We start from the raw sequence: 16,282 nt of genomic DNA, 5'->3' as shown, positions 1-16,282 counted from the left end.
CAAATATCCACAGCATGATGCAAACAAATGAGTTAGAAACTCTATTTTAGGAAACACGCATCACAAAATGTTTTATAAAATGATGAAAAATATGTGGATGCCTGATGTGTGCAAACCTAAACATTACACCTAAATGCGATTATTAAACATATCACAACAGTCTGTGCATGACTCTAACATGACTGCAGGTATCAGCCACAAGAGGACGAGCGAAGTTGGGTACGAGCAATGACTCTTTGTAATTCATCCCAAAGGGGTTTGATGTGATTGGGATCGGGGCCTGGTCAGGATATAACAAAGTAATAATAAAACCAGAAAAGGTTAAGTTTTGAAAACAAGTGAAATGACTCCACATATCAAAAGAAAGACAGTATCCAATAAGCTTATATATTTATTAAACTTTTGGTCTTATAGTATCGCTGCCTACACATTTGTCACTCCCTCTCCCTCTCATTCAAAACAATAGATTAGAGAGAAGAATCATGCAAATGAAAGTCTATCTGTACAGCAGCTGACTCCAAGGGAGACAAGTGTCTGTTCGTCTCAGTCATGTTCACAGTTAAAGGCTCCATAGGTGAGACAAAAATGTAAACGCGTCTCGGAAAGACAGCTGGACAAATCATTACTGGACCATTCAGGTTGGACATCAAACGGATTATGGAGAACCATCAGTACTTCTGGCTTTTCTTGATGTAAGTTGAACATGACATTGATGATTATGACATAAAAAAAAACATAGAAGAATGTGCTTTATCAAATCAATTATTGTGTTATGGAAACATAGGAAGGAAGTATCTATTTCATCATTTCAGTTTTTATATGCTTGTTGGTAAAGAACAATTGAAACTTTGTTAAAATTCCGAAATACTCGAATGTCTTTTCCCCAACCAGAATAAACTCCTGTTCGGGCTCAGGAACAGGTTTCAACGATGACCCAGCCATCGATCCAAGACTTTATAACCTGGACTGGATGAAGTCTGTGCCTGATGAGACCCTCATATCTGCTCTCTCCATACCTGGAACCCACGAGAGCTTATCCTTACATGGAGGACCTCTTGCTAAATGTCAAGTTTGGACCTTGGACAAGCAACTCAATTTGGGAGTGCGGTATTTTGATTTGCATGTTGGAATTTGGTTGTCGAACCAAAAATATATTTATATCCGGGATAGTCATTGGATGTTTTGGCAACATGCTCATTTAGATGAAGTACTTAGGATTATTTTCAACTTCTTAAACACCCACAGCAGTGAGAGTGTGCTTGTAAAAGTAACATTACATGGGCTTTTCCAGGGGAAAGTCACAAAATTGATGACGGAATTGATCGACAAGAACCGAAATAAGATTTGGACTAAGTCATCGATCCCAAACATGCAACAGGTGAGGGGGAATATTGTTCTTCTCCAGAGTGACACATTCTATCGTGGCATAGAAAACCAAGAGTCAACGTTCTTTGAAAATAAGAAGCTGATCAATGTGGAAGCCAAAATAAGGAATATCAAGTCACAACTCTGTGATCATCATGTTGTGTTGACTGACAGTGCAGCATCACGTCTCAGCAGGCCTAAAACGTTGGCTCAAACACTTAACAAGCAGCTTGACAACTTTGTGGTGCAACATGAGAAAAGCTCCTCAAACCAAGGTTGCTTGGGAGTCCTAAGCATGAACTTCCCGAGTGCTGATCTTATTAAAAACATCATTCAACTCAAACCCTGCAACTGTGTAAAAGGTGGAAAAATAGGAGATGGTGGAAGAAAGATACAAGTGACAACTGAGCCAAAACCCAAGCCAACATCATCAACATCTGAACAAGCACAACCTAAAACTGAGCCAAACATTACACCCGAAGCAGCAGAGTCAACATTATCTGGATTGGAGTCAACGCCAAAGTTTGAAGAAAAAGCTAAACCAGTTCCTGAACCACAGGCTATAACTTCTGGGTCAGATTCAAAAACAACAGCTGAAGCAGTGACTGGGCCAGAGTCAGAAACAATAGGTGAAACAACACCTGCAGCAGATAAAACAACACCTGGACCTTATTCAGAAACAACAGCTCAAGCTGTGCCCAAGCTGGAGTCAGAAACAACTGTTGGGCTGGACTCAGAGACAACACCTGAAGCAGCACCTGCTCCAGACTCAACAACTCTTGGTCTCAATTCAGAAACAACTGCTGAAGCAGCACCTGCTCCAGACTCAACAACTCTTGGTCTCAATTCAGAAACAACTGCTGAAGCAGCACCTGCTCCAGACTCAACAACTCTTGGTCTCAATTCAGAAACAACTGCTGAAGAAGCACCTGCTCCAGACTCAACAACTCTTGGTCTCAATTCAGAGACAACACCTGAAGCAGCACCTGCTCCAGACTCAACAACTCTTGGTCTCAATTCAGAAACAACTGCTGAAGCAGGACCTGCTCCAGACTCAACAACTCTTGGTCTCAATTCAGAGACAACACCTGAAGCAGCACCTGCTCCAGACTCAACAACTCTTGGTCTCAATTCAGAGACAACACCTGAAGCAGCACCTGCTCCAGACTCAACAACTCTTGGTCTCAATTCAGAAACAACTGCTGAAGCAGCACCTGCTCCAGACTCAACAACTATTGGTCTCAATTCAGAAACAACTGCTGAAGCAGCACCTGCTCCAGACTCAACAACTCTTGGTCTCAATTCAGAAACAACTGCTGAAGCAGCACCTGCTCCAGACTCAACAACTCTTGGTCTCAATTCAGAGACAACTGCTGAAGCAGCACCTGCTCCAGACTCAACAACTCTTGGTCTCAATTCAGAAACAACTGCTGAAGCAGCACCTGCTCCAGACTCAACAACTCTTGGTCTCAATTCAGAAACAACTGCTGAAGCAGCACCTGCTCCAGACTCAACAACTATTGGTCTCAATTCAGAGACAACACCTGAAGCAGCACCTGCTCCAGACTCAACAACTCTTGGTCTCAATTCAGAAACAACTGCTGAAGCAGCACCTGCTCCAGACTCAACAACTATTGGTCTCAATTCAGAGACAACACCTGAAGCAGCACCTGCTCCAGACTCAACAACTCTTGGTCTCAATTCAGAGACAACACCTGAAGCAGCACCTGCTCCAGACTCAACAACTCTTGGTCTCAATTCAGAAACAACTGCTGAAGCAGGACCTGCTCCAGACTCAACAACTCTTGGTCTCAATTCAGAAACAACTGCTGAAGCAGCACCTGCTCCAGACTCAACAACTCTTGGTTTCAATTCAGAAACAACTGCTGAAGCAGCACCTGCTCCAGACTCAACAACTCTTGGTCTCAATTCAGAGACAACACCTGAAGCAGCACCTGCTCCAGACTCAACAACTCTTGGTCTCAATTCAGAAACAACACCTGAAGCAGCACCTGCTCCAGACTCAACAACTCTTGGTCTCAATTCAGAAACAACTGCTGAAGCAGCACCTGCTCCAGACTCAACAACTCTTGGTCTCAATTCAGAAACAACTGCTGAAGCAGCACCTGCTCCAGACTCAACAACTCTTGGTCTCAATTCAGAGACAACACCTGAAGAAGCACCTGCTCCAGACTCAACAACTATTGGTCTCAATTCAGAGACAACTGCTGAAGCAGCACCTGCTCCAGACTCAACAACTCTTGGTCTCAATTCAGAAACAACTGCTGAAGCAGCACCTGCTCCAGACTCAACAACTCTTGGTCTCAATTCAGAAACAACTGCTGAAGCAGCACCTGCTCCAGACTCAACAACTCTTGGTCTCAATTCAGAAACAACTGCTGAAGCAGCACCTGCTCCAGACTCAACAACTCTTGGTCTCAATTCAGAGACAACACCTGAAGCAGCACCTGCTCCAGACTCAACAACTCTTGGTCTCAATTCAGAAACAACTGCTGAAGCAGCACCTGCTCCAGACTCAACAACTCTTGGTCTCAATTCAGAAACAACTGCTGAAGCAGCACCTGCTCCAGACTCAACAACTCTTGGTCTCAATTCAGAAACAACTGCTGAAGCAGCACCTGCTCCAGACTCAACAACTCTTGGTCTCAATTCAGAAACAACTGCTGAAGCAGCACCTGCTCCAGACTCAACAACTCTTGGTCTCAATTCAGAAACAACACCTGAAGCAGCACCTGCTCCAGACTCAACAACTCTTGGTCTCAATTCAGAAACAACTGCTGAAGCAGCACCTGCTCCAGACTCAACAACTCTTGGTCTCAATTCAGAAACAACTGCTGAAGCAGCACCTGCTCCAGACTCAACAACTATTGGTCTCAATTCAGAGACAACACCTGAAGAAGCACCTGCTCCAGACTCAACAACTATTGGTCTCAATTCAGAGACAACACCTGAAGAAGCACCTGCTCCAGACTCAACAACTCTTGGTCTCAATTCAGAAACAACTGCTGAAGCAGCACCTGCTCCAGACTCAACAACTCTTGGTCTCAATTCAGAAACAACTGCTGAAGCAGCACCTGCTCCAGACTCAACAACTCTTGGTCTCAATTCAGAAACAGCACCTGAAGCAGCACCTGCTCCAGACTCAACAACTCTTGGTCTCAATTCAGAGACAACACCTGAAGAAGCACCTGCTCCAGACTCAACAACTATTGGTCTCAATTCAGAGACAACACCTGAAGCAGCACCTGGGCCAGACTCAACCACTCTTGGTCTCAATTCAGAAACAACTGCTGAAGCAGCACCTGCTCCAGACTCAACAACTATTGGTCTCAATTCAGAAACAACTGCTGAAGCAGCACCTGGGCCAGACTCAACAACTCTTGGTCTCAATTCAGAGACAACACCTGAAGCAGCACCTGCTCCAGACTCAACAACTCTTGGTCTCAATTCAGAAACAACTGCTGAAGCAGCACCTGCTCCAGACTCAACAACTCTTGGTCTCAATTCAGAGACAACACCTGAAGCAGCACCTGCTCCAGACTCAACAACTATTGGTCTCAATTCAGAGACAACTGCTGAAGCAGCACCTGCTCCAGACTCAACAACTCTTGGTCTCAATTCAGAGACAACTGCTGAAGCAGCACCTGCTCCAGACTCAACAACTCTTGGTCTCAATTCAGAGACAACTGCTGAAGCAGCACCTGCTCCAGACTCAACAACTATTGGTCTCAATTCAGAAACAACTGCTGAAGCAGCACCTGCTCCAGACTCAACAACTCTTGGTCTCAATTCAGAAACAACTGCTGAAGCAGCACCTGCTCCAGACTCAACAACTCTTGGTCTCAATTCAGAAACAACTGCTGAAGCAGCACCTGCTCCAGACTCAACAACTCTTGGTCTCAATTCAGAAACAACTGCTGAAGCAGCACCTGCTCCAGACTCAACAACTCTTGGTCTCAATTCAGAAACAACTGCTGAAGCAGCACCTGGGCCAGACTCAACAACTATTGGTCTCAATCCAGAAACAACAAATGAAGCAATACCCATTCCAGAGTTGGAAACAACATCTGGAGCAGCACCTGAATTAACACCTGAACCAGACTCAACAACTCTTGGGTCAGATCCAGAAACAACAGCTGAGACAGCACCTGGGTTGTATTCTGTACTTCCACACTCCGACCCTGAACCTGAGCCAGAATCAACAACATCTCAGCACGTTTCAGAGCCATCACCTGAGTCCCACACAACAAATAAAGAGAAACACTTACATGATCCTGAGTCAGAAGAGCATAATCCACAACCCATAAATCCACCAGACACAATAGCTCCGGAGTCCCATCCAGCTGTTCTTCCCAATCTCCCTTTACCTGAGCAGCGTAAGCCAAAACCACAGTGGAGACAGCGTAATTGTCATAGAGGTTAAAAACATTAATGAGTAAATTGAATAATATGACCTCATATTATCTCATATTTTAGAAAGGAACCCTGTGAAATGGTGAAGAATAACTAAATTAAAAGCATGATCTGAATTTATTTTGCCATCTAATTTTCTTATTCTCTTTTCATATTCACATGCTACTATTGATGTCGATAATTTGCTGAAATCAAAACAACAAATAAAATACAGACACAAATCTCAGGATTTAAAGTGATTTTCCCTAATTTCTTTCAATCGGAATTTCTTATCATCTTCCATACTTTACTGCAGAAATGGTTGTTTATCATTTATAAAACGAAATGAAAAAGCCTTTATTATTCTGTGAATATTTTGTTTGCACGTCATGGTGTATTTTTAACACTATAAGTGTGTGCCTCAGGATGACTGTACAAACTTAGTACAAGTACAAACACAACAGAAATGTGGAGTTTTTGCCCTGTGGCCCTCTTGTGGTTCCTTACGGCCCTGCTGCTTCAGCTTCAAATACATTAAATAATCATTATTTATTTTTTTATAGCTGGGAGGCTTAACTCCTCATTTTTACCGTAATATAACAAAGACTTATAATTATTTATTGTTAAACCTATTTTAGAGGCGTTTTAATGTGAAGAAAACATAAATTATTTGGCTGTAAAGTTATATTAGGCTGCTCTATGACATAATCTTTGTAGTATTTATTCGTGGGTGGAAGCCAAGTCCAAAAGTGTTGCGTATTTCTTTTGCGCGATTCCGCTCATGTATCCGTGCGTAATGGACACACAGCGGTGCCACGGACGCACGCGGATGGTGCCAGATTGCGTCGCCTCTCGACCGGAATCCCAGCATGTGACTCGCTCACACCTCCTGGTTGGTTCGCCCGCTGCTCGCCTGCTGATGTCAACAACAGGGAAAAACCCCAACTTCCTTGTACCGGCTGAGAGAGGGAGGGAGGCTTCTCGGCAGTGATCTGCAGAGTCAGTGTTCACATGCAAACCGGAGCGAACGCACACTTTTCTGGGTTTTTTTTAGAAAGACGCGTCTGACCCTCAGGTACGTTTTGTCTGTTTTGTTGTTTGTGAAGTTTCAGGTGAGGCGGAAACAGCAGGAGCGACTTTTTACACACTTAACACTTCTTGCCTACGTTTCCATTGACATGTAGCTGAAGGAGAAACCGTGGAGTTTTACAGTTTGGCTGTTTTAAAACCAGTCAGATACTGGTTCCTCCCCGTGGAAATTTGATTTAATTATATTAATGCATGTTCTCATACGTCTTCAGTGTATCACAGTATTCTGTGGATTAAGTTGAATGAGAAATGTTTGGAGTGAAGACAGTGATCACTGAAGTTCTCCATCAGTTACAGGCAAAGGCAGGGGGGTGGGACTCAACCCCCGCTCCCTCATTTTTTAAGCAAAAATGTGATATTAAAAAAAAAGAATCCAGTTCCAGTCGTTCAAATGTGAGAATTTGCTGATTTTCTCAGTTTTATTAGACTGTAAAATAGTTTTCGTCAGGAAAACGATCTGTATGTGTATTGATGATGAGAACGTCCATTAGTATTAGAAATAGAACAAGCGGCAAAGTAGGTGTAAGACTAAAGGAGCTATAGGGCTGCAACCACTCATCACTATATTTTATTATCTCTTAGTTTTATGATTAGTTTCGTTTGTCTGTCTATAAAATGTGTGATAATAGTACTGTGTCAATGTTAACCTCAGTTTCCCAGAGTCCAATGTGCTGTGTTCATATTGCTTCAACCATCTGTTCACCCACAGATATTAAATTGACTGTTTTATTCGATGAAGAAAAGCAGAATCAAAGTGAATTTGCAGAAAACTATGAACATTTACTCAAGTATTGAACTTAAATACAATTATAAGCTGTTTTATTTAAATATTAGATTATTTGGTCTCCTACTCTGTAACAATTCACAGATAAATTCTTCTTTTTGCTGTACGTATTTAACAGCATTTAGAAGAACTTAAAAATATGAAATGACTTTAACGTAATATACTAGGAAATGTTATACAACACATGAAACCACCCAAAAGTAAGATGAGACTTTTAAATACATTTTGCTCATAATGCCGGAGGGAGGTTTTAAGCTACTTTTACTCATGCAGATAATCTCTAAATCTTCTTCCACAACAGGTATGAGTCAACTAATTGGAATAGTTGTAGCTGTAACAAACGGTAATCAAACGTGTCTGTCTTTCTGGATTTTCAGACCTGACACTGGAACAGTTATCATTTTTAGGGCATGAATGAGCTTCGCCGAGGAAGGAGGGATGAATGCTAAAGTCGCCGTTTTTCCATCTGTGCACCCGTGGAGTAAAATCCCCGCCGCAACCTGTCTGAACCCCACAGACTCTGCCGCTCCTGCATGGATCTTCCCTTCACTCCTCCCTGTGCAAAACTCCTCCCGTCCGTCCAGTGAGAAAATGCACTCTGCTGAACCCGACCCGTCCCTGGACCCCGAGCAGCTGGAGGCCCAGATGGACTTCTTCCTCAAGCTGGGATACTCCACGGCTCAGGTTCGGTCCGTTCAGCAGAAGTTTGGCCCCAACATAGACACAGATAAGGTTCTGGGCGAGCTGATGAAGATGGGTGTCAGTCAGGAGGCCAAGCATGTTCCACTGACCATGATGTCTGTGGTGCTGCCCAGAGGGGACCCCCAGGCTGGGGGCCCCACGCTGCAGCTGCCTGTCACTGTGTCGACTCCTCAGACCAGAGAGGAGAGCAGCGAGGATGAAGACGCCCTGAGACCCATCGTGATAGACGGCAGCAATGTGGCCATGAGGTGAGGAAATACATACTTTCATATGTTTTTTCAGGTAAATTTAGCCCAAATTCATAGGTTGTCACTTGTTTTTTTCTTTCTTAAATTATTAAAATCATTATATTACTCTGCTTTATCTCAACTAATCAATTAGTTGATCAATTGGCAACTATGCTGATGATCAAATAATATTTGTATTCATTTTGAACAGTTGGCATATATCACCTTGAGCTGTATTTTTTATTTTATTGTCTGACCCTTCTGTCAGATGATTTAAATGAGAAAATACTTAGTTATAATTGATAATGAAAATAAATGCAGTCCTGATATGATTGGATCAGCAGCACAATTAACACACAATTTAGTTAATTTAACCTAATTAAAGCATAATTTTTACTTAAACGTGTAATTAAGCCACTCATGTTCTTAGCGGTCACGACATCAACACTATCCAATAATTGTAATATTTAAAGGATTAGCGACTGCTGGGCTCGTCAAACTAGCGCTTAGAGCTAAATGCAAATGTCAGCATGCTAACATGCAAATGTTTCACTCTTACATCATATCTTGTGTCGTGTACGTCTTAGCCTATTTAAACAAAGTTACGAGCATACAGCCCGATGCGCTACGTCTAATTACGTGCTAATGTCTGCTAGCATGCTCACAGAGACAATGCTAACATGCTAATTTGAGCTTTTACTGTATCTTTCAAAGAACTAATAGGTAATTGTCATTTATTTAATTTAAATGTTAAGGTAAAAGAACATTACTACAGCAGAGGTTTTCTACAAAGCATCACAGCAGTGGTAGAGCAGGATCCATGTCACATTCGTCAAGGTACAGTTAAACGTGGCTGTGGTTTAACAAAACTAAGACTTTAAGACGTGTCATTATGTGTGATTATCAAATTAATTGCAATTCATCCTGTGGTTGACGTGTATGTCCAACGCACCACATTTTAATCCACCCGGTAGTTGTTGAAACATTTCAGTCGTGTCAATCGACAGGCTAATAAAGATAATAACTAATGGAACTGAGCACTGGTGAAGACAGAGGCCAAACAATCCTGTCTGTCGTAAACGCATCAACCATAAATATGTCAGTTTGTTCAAGATCCACAAATTATCTCCTGAGAAATGAGTGAAAGTGTAGAAAAAATGCTTAATTTCAAACTAAGATTTAAATGGTTCTTCCTTGGCCCGCGCCCCCCCCCCCCCCACACCCTCCACCAAGTACAGAGCAAATCAATTCAGCACTATTTGCATAATCCTGCCAAGAAATAAACCAACACACATAGACGGGTGGAGGCAGAAGTACCAATTAAAATATAATTGACGGGTTCTCAAACTAAATGACAAATTATTCTGTACACACAATTACAGCTTCACCCCGCCACTGTCTGTTGTGTGGTTGGCAGAAAGGGCAGCGTGTTCCCAATGGTTTCTCCTGTGTTGGAGGTTGCCATAGAGAAGCCGGAAGTGCTGTTATCTGCACCTCTAGGACGATACATCACCAGTCGTTACGGGAAATCTGTCTGTCTGTGTGTGCGCTCAACCTTTCCCCTCGTTCTTCCTATTGCACCCAGTGAACGCACACACGCACACACACAGTTGGAGGCTAAATGCTTCAGGAAATGGACGTGAGAATGAGGGAAACAAAACACAGTGTTTAAACTCGTGTGTGTGTGTGTGTGTGTGTGTGTGTGTGTGTGTGTGTGTGTGTGTGTGTGTGTGTGTGTGTGTGTGTGTGTGTGTGTGTGTGTGTGTGTGTGTGTGTGTGTGTGTGTGTGTGTGTGTGTGTGTGTGTGTGTGTGTGTGTGTGCAGAGTATGCACACCTCTCTGCCCTTCTGCCTCTCCCAGCCAGGCACGCCCGTTCAGGCATGTGGTGAACTAGCTGCTCTGGTATGCAAATTAAAAGCACTCACATAGGTGTGTGCCGCTTGTTGTTTCCTTGAGGAGCTGCAATGCTTGCGAAGAAAAAAAAAAAAAAACCCATTTCAACCGGTACACCAGTTCACCCTGTCAAGCTCCTATAGGCTGACGTCTTTCCCTTGTCCTCCGACTTAAAACTTGACACATGCAAAAAGCCCCGAGGCCTCTGAGCACATACGAGTGCTGTGTTGTCACAGTGAAGCTTTGTTTAAGTAATTGTATAAGTGAACATTGTACATGGTGTTACTTTGTGCTGCAGATCGTGATTTATAGATACTAATTGGATGATAATTTAACTTTTTTAAAGCAAAGCAACCAAAGTTTATTTGTGCTATGGTTATTAATGTATTTTCTTTTTTTACACAATTGTACAAATTAAATAACTGTGTCTCATTTTTGCCTGAAATTCTCTTAGAAGCTTCTCAGATTTGAATATATTTCCTTTTCAAACCTAGTAAATTTATTACAATCTTTGAGCTTTGAGAACTTGGTGATAGGCTTTTATTTTACCGACATGTTATCTATTAAATATTTAATTGATCAATTTAGAAAGTAATGATCTATAATGATTGTAATTAGTGAAAGTAATACATCCTCAGTTGTCATTGACCTGGGACTCAGTTAGTGAAAACAGATGTCAAACATCTTTATGAGCCTGAAGCAAGTCCTGTTCGTAGATCAGTTAGAAATACTTCATCAAGACTTCATCGCCTTAGTTACCGTGACACAATCATGAAGCTCGACCTCTTTAAGACGTGTGGACTCGTCCTGTTGTGATCGGGTGCACTGATAAGAGCTGTGATCCTCAAAGACTGAGATTATAAAGCTTCGGTCTTTGTGTGAACTGGCCCGGCGACACTTTCCTTCCTAAAGGCTTTGTTTTTCAGTTGTTAAAGTGCAAATGTTTCCTTTTATCTCACTCGTTCCTCCGGGTTTCTATTCATTCACAAAGCCATGGGAACAAGGAAGTCTTCTCGTGTCTGGGAATCCAGTTGGCTGTGAACTTCTTCCTGGACCGAGGTCACACCAACGTCACCGTGTTCGTTCCCTTGTGGAGGAAGGAGCAGCCGCGGCCAGATGTTCCCATCACAGGTAACATGACCCGACGTGTGTGAGCTGTCTACCTCCGTCTTTACCTGGCACAGCCATTTACTGTCCTGCACACAGAATAAATCATTTGTTGTTTCAGATATTTTTTTTTTTTCAAGCAATAAGGGAAATAAAATTACAGGTTTCTGTCGCTCAAATGTGTGAATTTTATATTTTCCCCCGTCTTATATCCTTGTGAACTAAATCTGTTTGGATTTTGAAGTATTTAAACATCATAACTTGTGTTCTGGGTGGTTTTAAAATACATTTTCACAGTTTTTTTCACGTTTTATACAAATAAAACAAGGGTGCTTGCAGGAATCCCACTGTAATGCTCTCATATAGAGTGAATTAATAATGGAAATACCTCTGCAGTCTTCCTCTATGGGCTTTTTGGTTTGGATTTTCAAAGCCTGATTTAAAAAAAAAAAAAAAACACGATTTCCTCTGATGCAGCTGCTGATTCTCACACTCGGCTGCATTTCTCCGAATGGGGGAGACCCAATGAAGATTAAGCTTGATCTGTGGCCTATATAGCTTCAACTCGAAAGATGAAAATGTGGGGGGGGTTTTCTGACTGTTTGTGAAACTGAAAGATAACCATCAGTTATTATAACACCCAGATGTGGGCAACATTTGGAAGTCGGCTTCTGACTCTGTTAGAAGAGTGGTTGCTTTATGTAGATGAGCAGTTTCTGATATACAGCGGCAGGATGTATGGTCCGGGCCTTTAGTTAATATGTACTCAGGGTAAATCTATCTGCTCTGTGAAGCCCTGACAAATTGTAATTGAGACTAATTGATTAGATTAAGTTTCACGTCCACATACTCTGACTAATCAACCATTATTTTATAGCTGGAGATACAGAAACAGACAGAGCAGGTCACTGAGTTCATTTTCTCTGCCTGCTCGCTTTTCATGACTCTAAATCCAACGTGTGTCCTCAATCGTCCCCTCATGCATCCTTACGTCTGGTTTTACAGATCAGCACATTCTGCTCGACCTGGAGAGGAGGAAGATCCTGGTGTTCACGCCGTCGCGGCGCGTCGCGGGCAAGCGAGTGGTCTGTAATGACGACTGCTTCATCGTCAAGCTGGGCTACGAGTCTGACGGCATCATCGTGTCCAACGACATGTACCGGGACCTTCAGGGGGAGAAACCCGAGTGGAAGCGCTTCATCGAGGAGAGGCTGCTCATGTACTCCTTCGTTAATAACAAGTATGTCTTCCCTCGCTGCTTCCCAACTGGAACTTGATACAGATAAATGAAAAATAATGAAGAGGAGGAGAGATGCTGTAAAGTTCTACTTGTAGACTAATGTTTAAATTTCCCTCTGATGCAGGTTTATGCCACCTGATGATCCTCTAGGCCGCTATGGACCAACTCTGGAGAACTTCCTGAGAAAGTTTCCTAAGACGCAGAAAAAGCTCCTGTGCCCTTATGGTGAGAGCACGACATCTGTTAAATGTTTTCAGTTGCACCAGACTTGTTTCTATAGTCTGTATCTGATCATCAGTGCTAAACTTTTCGTTTCTCTTTCAGGAAGGAAATGCACTTTCGGAATCAAATGTAAATTCCACCATCCTGAGCGAGCCAAACAGTCCAATCGCTTGGTTGCCGATGAGATTCGGGAAAACGCCAAGCTCCCTTCATCTGCTCAGAAACAGTCCTCCGCTTGTTCCAGTCCGGTCCCTGGACAGAGCCTGTTGCTGGTGGAGGACATGGCCAAGAAACTGAGTCTGGGACATGAGAGCGGCTCCGTGAAGAAAGAGCATAAAAACGAACATGTAGCTCAGGTGAAGATGAGTCACCGCTCTGGCAAGAAGGTGACGTGCAGAAAGGAAAAGAGCAGCTTCCACTCGTCCTCTGACCACGGCTCAGTGCGTGGATCTCCGGAGCAGCTGGACTCTGGTTTAGGCTCCATTGACAGTCAGCCCATGGAGGCTCCCTGGATTAATGATTACCAGTACGGAGCGACGTACAGGAGCTGCCAGCATGTCCACAGTGTCCGACAGCAGTGCTGCCCTCCAGCACCATGCAGCTGCTGCTCACACGGTCCTCCCTCTCGGGGGAGCGCACCGGCTTTCCAGCACCACAGCCACCATCATAGCATCGGGCCCGTCAGCAGCCACGGCTCTGATATAACCCCCTACGGCCAACCTCATTACCACGGTTACAGTGCGTACCCGGTCAGCGCGCCGGCTGCATACAGTCAGCCGGCGGATTACCAGCACAGCAGAGTCCACAGTCGACAGCAGCAGACGTATTGGTCCGATCCATTTGGGGGTCATACTCCGGCGGTCCACCACCTGCAGGGCGAGCGCTCCCAGTGGGAGCCCCCTCAGGCGACCCAACCCAGCAGAGAGGAGCGAGAGGTCGTTCGCAAGAAGCTCCTCGCCATCTTCAGCGCCCACTTGGTGGACACGGCCATGGAGATGTTCCCTCAGTCGATGGATCCACAGATGCTTGTCGCCGAGATCCTCAGGCTGCAGAGTCAGAACCGGCCACTGAGATGAGCCCGTCCAGCCTGAACACACGTCTTTCAGTGCAAAGACTAAAACAGCTGCAGAAATTGTGATAAACATGAGTTTCTGTATTTTTGTATTGTGGTATCCACCTTGTTATAAATAGTTTTTGCAGTATGCAGTTGATACAAATTGTATCTTTAATTAAAATGTACAAAGAAAAGTGGATTTTATGGCAACTTGTTGGGGTTAACAGGGGGTAACACCCTGATACTCACACTCAATGTCCACTTTATTAGGTACACCTGTACAGTGGAATCCATCCAGTTCAACTCCTGCTCTATCTATGACCTCAATGATAAAAGTACAGTCGAACTTGCTTAGAACCATTGTATTGGTCTATCACAGTGTACCTATTAAACTGGCCACTGAGTGTATTGAGTGGCCTGGATGAGATGAACATAAAGATGTGTTTGTGTCATATTGGCACCGTTCAGCATTTACGCTCTCACAGCCGGTTGGGCAACAATTCAACTTTACCAACCCCTCAGTTAATGTGTTATGGTGAAATAATAATGTCCTGTTACTGTGATGCACAATTATTATTATTAAATCTCACAGATGATGAGATTTAAATCTGCTTTTTTAATGCTTTATATTCTCTGCTCAGTGTGTGTCTGCCACAGTTTGAACTGGCTGTAGAGACTCGAGTGTCGACACGGTGCAGATTTTTTAGTTTACTGTGACATAGATCATGAGAAATTAGATGTTTCATAACAGTTTGTCAGTTGCTTGTCAGTTAGACGGACGTACGTACCTGTGGGTTATTTATAGTCACAATAATAAGCCACAAATTGACTAATAGTTATTGAACATGACAAACATGGATCGTTTTAATTTGAATGTCAATGATAAATGTCAAGGTTATGAAATAAAATAATGATAAATAATTACTTGTCTCAGTCGGTCCATCCTTCATTTTGACAATATTCTACTGTGTGTGTGTGTGTGTGTGCGCACGTGGCGTCTTGTTCCCACAGCTACATATTTCCCATCACACCTGGTCAGATCTTTTGCACGCAGTCACACGTGCTCATTCCAGTGGTTAGCTCGGTGTGGCAGCTAAATTAAACTGTCAATTAATTATTTCCTTGTCACTCAAATGTTTTATAACATGTTTAAAACATGAGTCACAATTTCCTCAAGCCTAAATTTACTTTTTCAATTTGTTTGTCCGTCTGTTCAAAAATCCAACACAGCCACTCTTCACACAAGAGGAGCAGGAAATATGGAAACAGTTGAAATTCTTCCTTGAAAAATGACGTAAATGAACAATTCTAATAATATAATCATTATTAACTGTCATTAAGTGTTGTCTATGTGTTACAGGATGTCCTATGTTTGCACAGTTGTGTCAATAATCTCATTAACTGTGTTGTGTGTTTATGTGTGTGCATATACTGTACGATCTTTTATTATACTGCAATATAAACATTTTCCACTACAAGTCAAAGTCCTGCACTGGAAGTACACAGTGGATCATGTGGAGACAGTGCAGACTGTTAAACAGTAGTAGTTATTGATGGTGGTGTATTATTAGGAGCTTCTCACACAATCGTCGTCCCCGTGCACTACTTTGTAATCGAGCGATCTCGGGGGGGCCTCCTCTCAGCTCAGGGCCCGAGGCCCCTGCCTGTTTTGCTGACCCTGTTGCAACGGCGCTGTACTTTATGGTCATATATGGTAATTATATTATTTAATATAGGGTGACAAATCCTAATATGCGTGAGTAGTGTGTAATGTAGTAAAGAAAAAGTTGTATTTCCCTCTGATACGGAATCATTTAGAAGAATAAAGTGGTAGAAGATGGAGACTCAAATGATCACAAGTCCCTTCAATAAAAAGTGAGTAAGGATATTTAATTATTGTACCATCCATGCAAACAACATCAGAAAAGTTTACGTCACTGAACCGGTTTGTTGTCTTTGCACCGTGTTTCTCTCCTGTTCTGTAAAATAATCCGACTACACCTTAGATTATATGGCATTTACATGTAGCACTTTGTAGTTTGGCTTTTTTGAAGCAAATTGTATTGATTCTTGCTGTTCTGGGTTTGTACCCTCATGGTTGAATGCACTTATTGAAAGTCGCTTTGGATAAAACCATCACCTAAATGAAATGTAATGTAATGTAATGTTAAACATCTTCTGTGCAG

The 16,282-nt window shown here is 42.8% G+C and overlaps 2 protein-coding genes across 3 annotated transcripts; both read left to right on the top strand.

The window, feature by feature from the left end:
• Positions 1-517: 517 nt before the first annotated feature.
• Positions 518-5,693, top strand: LOC117770658. Its single transcript, XM_034600310.1, has 4 exons — positions 518-692; positions 892-1,134; positions 1,540-1,720; positions 5,508-5,693. The coding sequence occupies exons 1-4, from the start codon at positions 658-660 to the stop codon at positions 5,691-5,693; spliced, it is 645 nt and encodes a 214-aa protein (XP_034456201.1). The 5' UTR covers positions 518-657.
• A 1,052-nt stretch (positions 5,694-6,745) lies between these two features.
• On the top strand, positions 6,746-15,011 carry si:dkey-206d17.12 (uncharacterized protein LOC563108 homolog). 2 transcript variants are annotated; one of them, XM_034600229.1, is made up of 7 exons: positions 6,746-6,853; positions 8,029-8,136; positions 8,167-8,601; positions 11,465-11,604; positions 12,586-12,820; positions 12,945-13,045; positions 13,145-15,011. In XM_034600229.1, the coding sequence occupies exons 2-7, from the start codon at positions 8,066-8,068 to the stop codon at positions 14,116-14,118; spliced, it is 1,956 nt and encodes a 651-aa protein (XP_034456120.1). In that variant the 5' UTR covers positions 6,746-6,853; positions 8,029-8,065; the 3' UTR covers positions 14,119-15,011. The 2 variants fall into 2 exon arrangements, with proteins under 2 accessions (XP_034456120.1, XP_034456119.1); XM_034600228.1 differs by having other exon boundaries at positions 8,029-8,601.
• Positions 15,012-16,282: the final 1,271 nt, after the last annotated feature.

Source organism: Hippoglossus hippoglossus, chromosome 11, assembly GCF_009819705.1.
Source record: "Hippoglossus hippoglossus isolate fHipHip1 chromosome 11, fHipHip1.pri, whole genome shotgun sequence".
Lineage (NCBI taxonomy): Eukaryota > Metazoa > Chordata > Actinopteri > Pleuronectiformes > Pleuronectidae > Hippoglossus > Hippoglossus hippoglossus.
This window is presented reverse-complemented; position numbering and strand designations above follow the sequence as displayed.

What these genes read in the sequence shown, in the direction of transcription:
- si:dkey-206d17.12 (XM_034600228.1), top strand. Translation starts at nt 8,066, where the DNA reads ATGAGCTTCGCCGAGGAAGGAGGGATGAATGCTAAAGTCGCCGTTTTT. An exon ending in GCCAGATGTTCCCATCACAG is followed by an intron (nt 11,605 to 12,585) that starts GTAACATGACCC and finishes CTGGTTTTACAG; the next exon opens with ATCAGCACATTCTGCTCGAC. An exon ending in AAAGCTCCTGTGCCCTTATG is followed by an intron (nt 13,046 to 13,144) that starts GTGAGAGCACGA and finishes TTTCTCTTTCAG; the next exon opens with GAAGGAAATGCACTTTCGGA.
- LOC117770658 (XM_034600310.1), top strand. Translation starts at nt 658, where the DNA reads ATGGAGAACCATCAGTACTTCTGGCTTTTCTTGAT. An exon ending in TACTTCTGGCTTTTCTTGAT is followed by an intron (nt 693 to 891) that starts GTAAGTTGAACA and finishes TTCCCCAACCAG; the next exon opens with AATAAACTCCTGTTCGGGCT. An exon ending in AACTCAAACCCTGCAACTGT is followed by an intron (nt 1,721 to 5,507) that starts GTAAAAGGTGGA and finishes CTCTTGGGTCAG; the next exon opens with ATCCAGAAACAACAGCTGAG.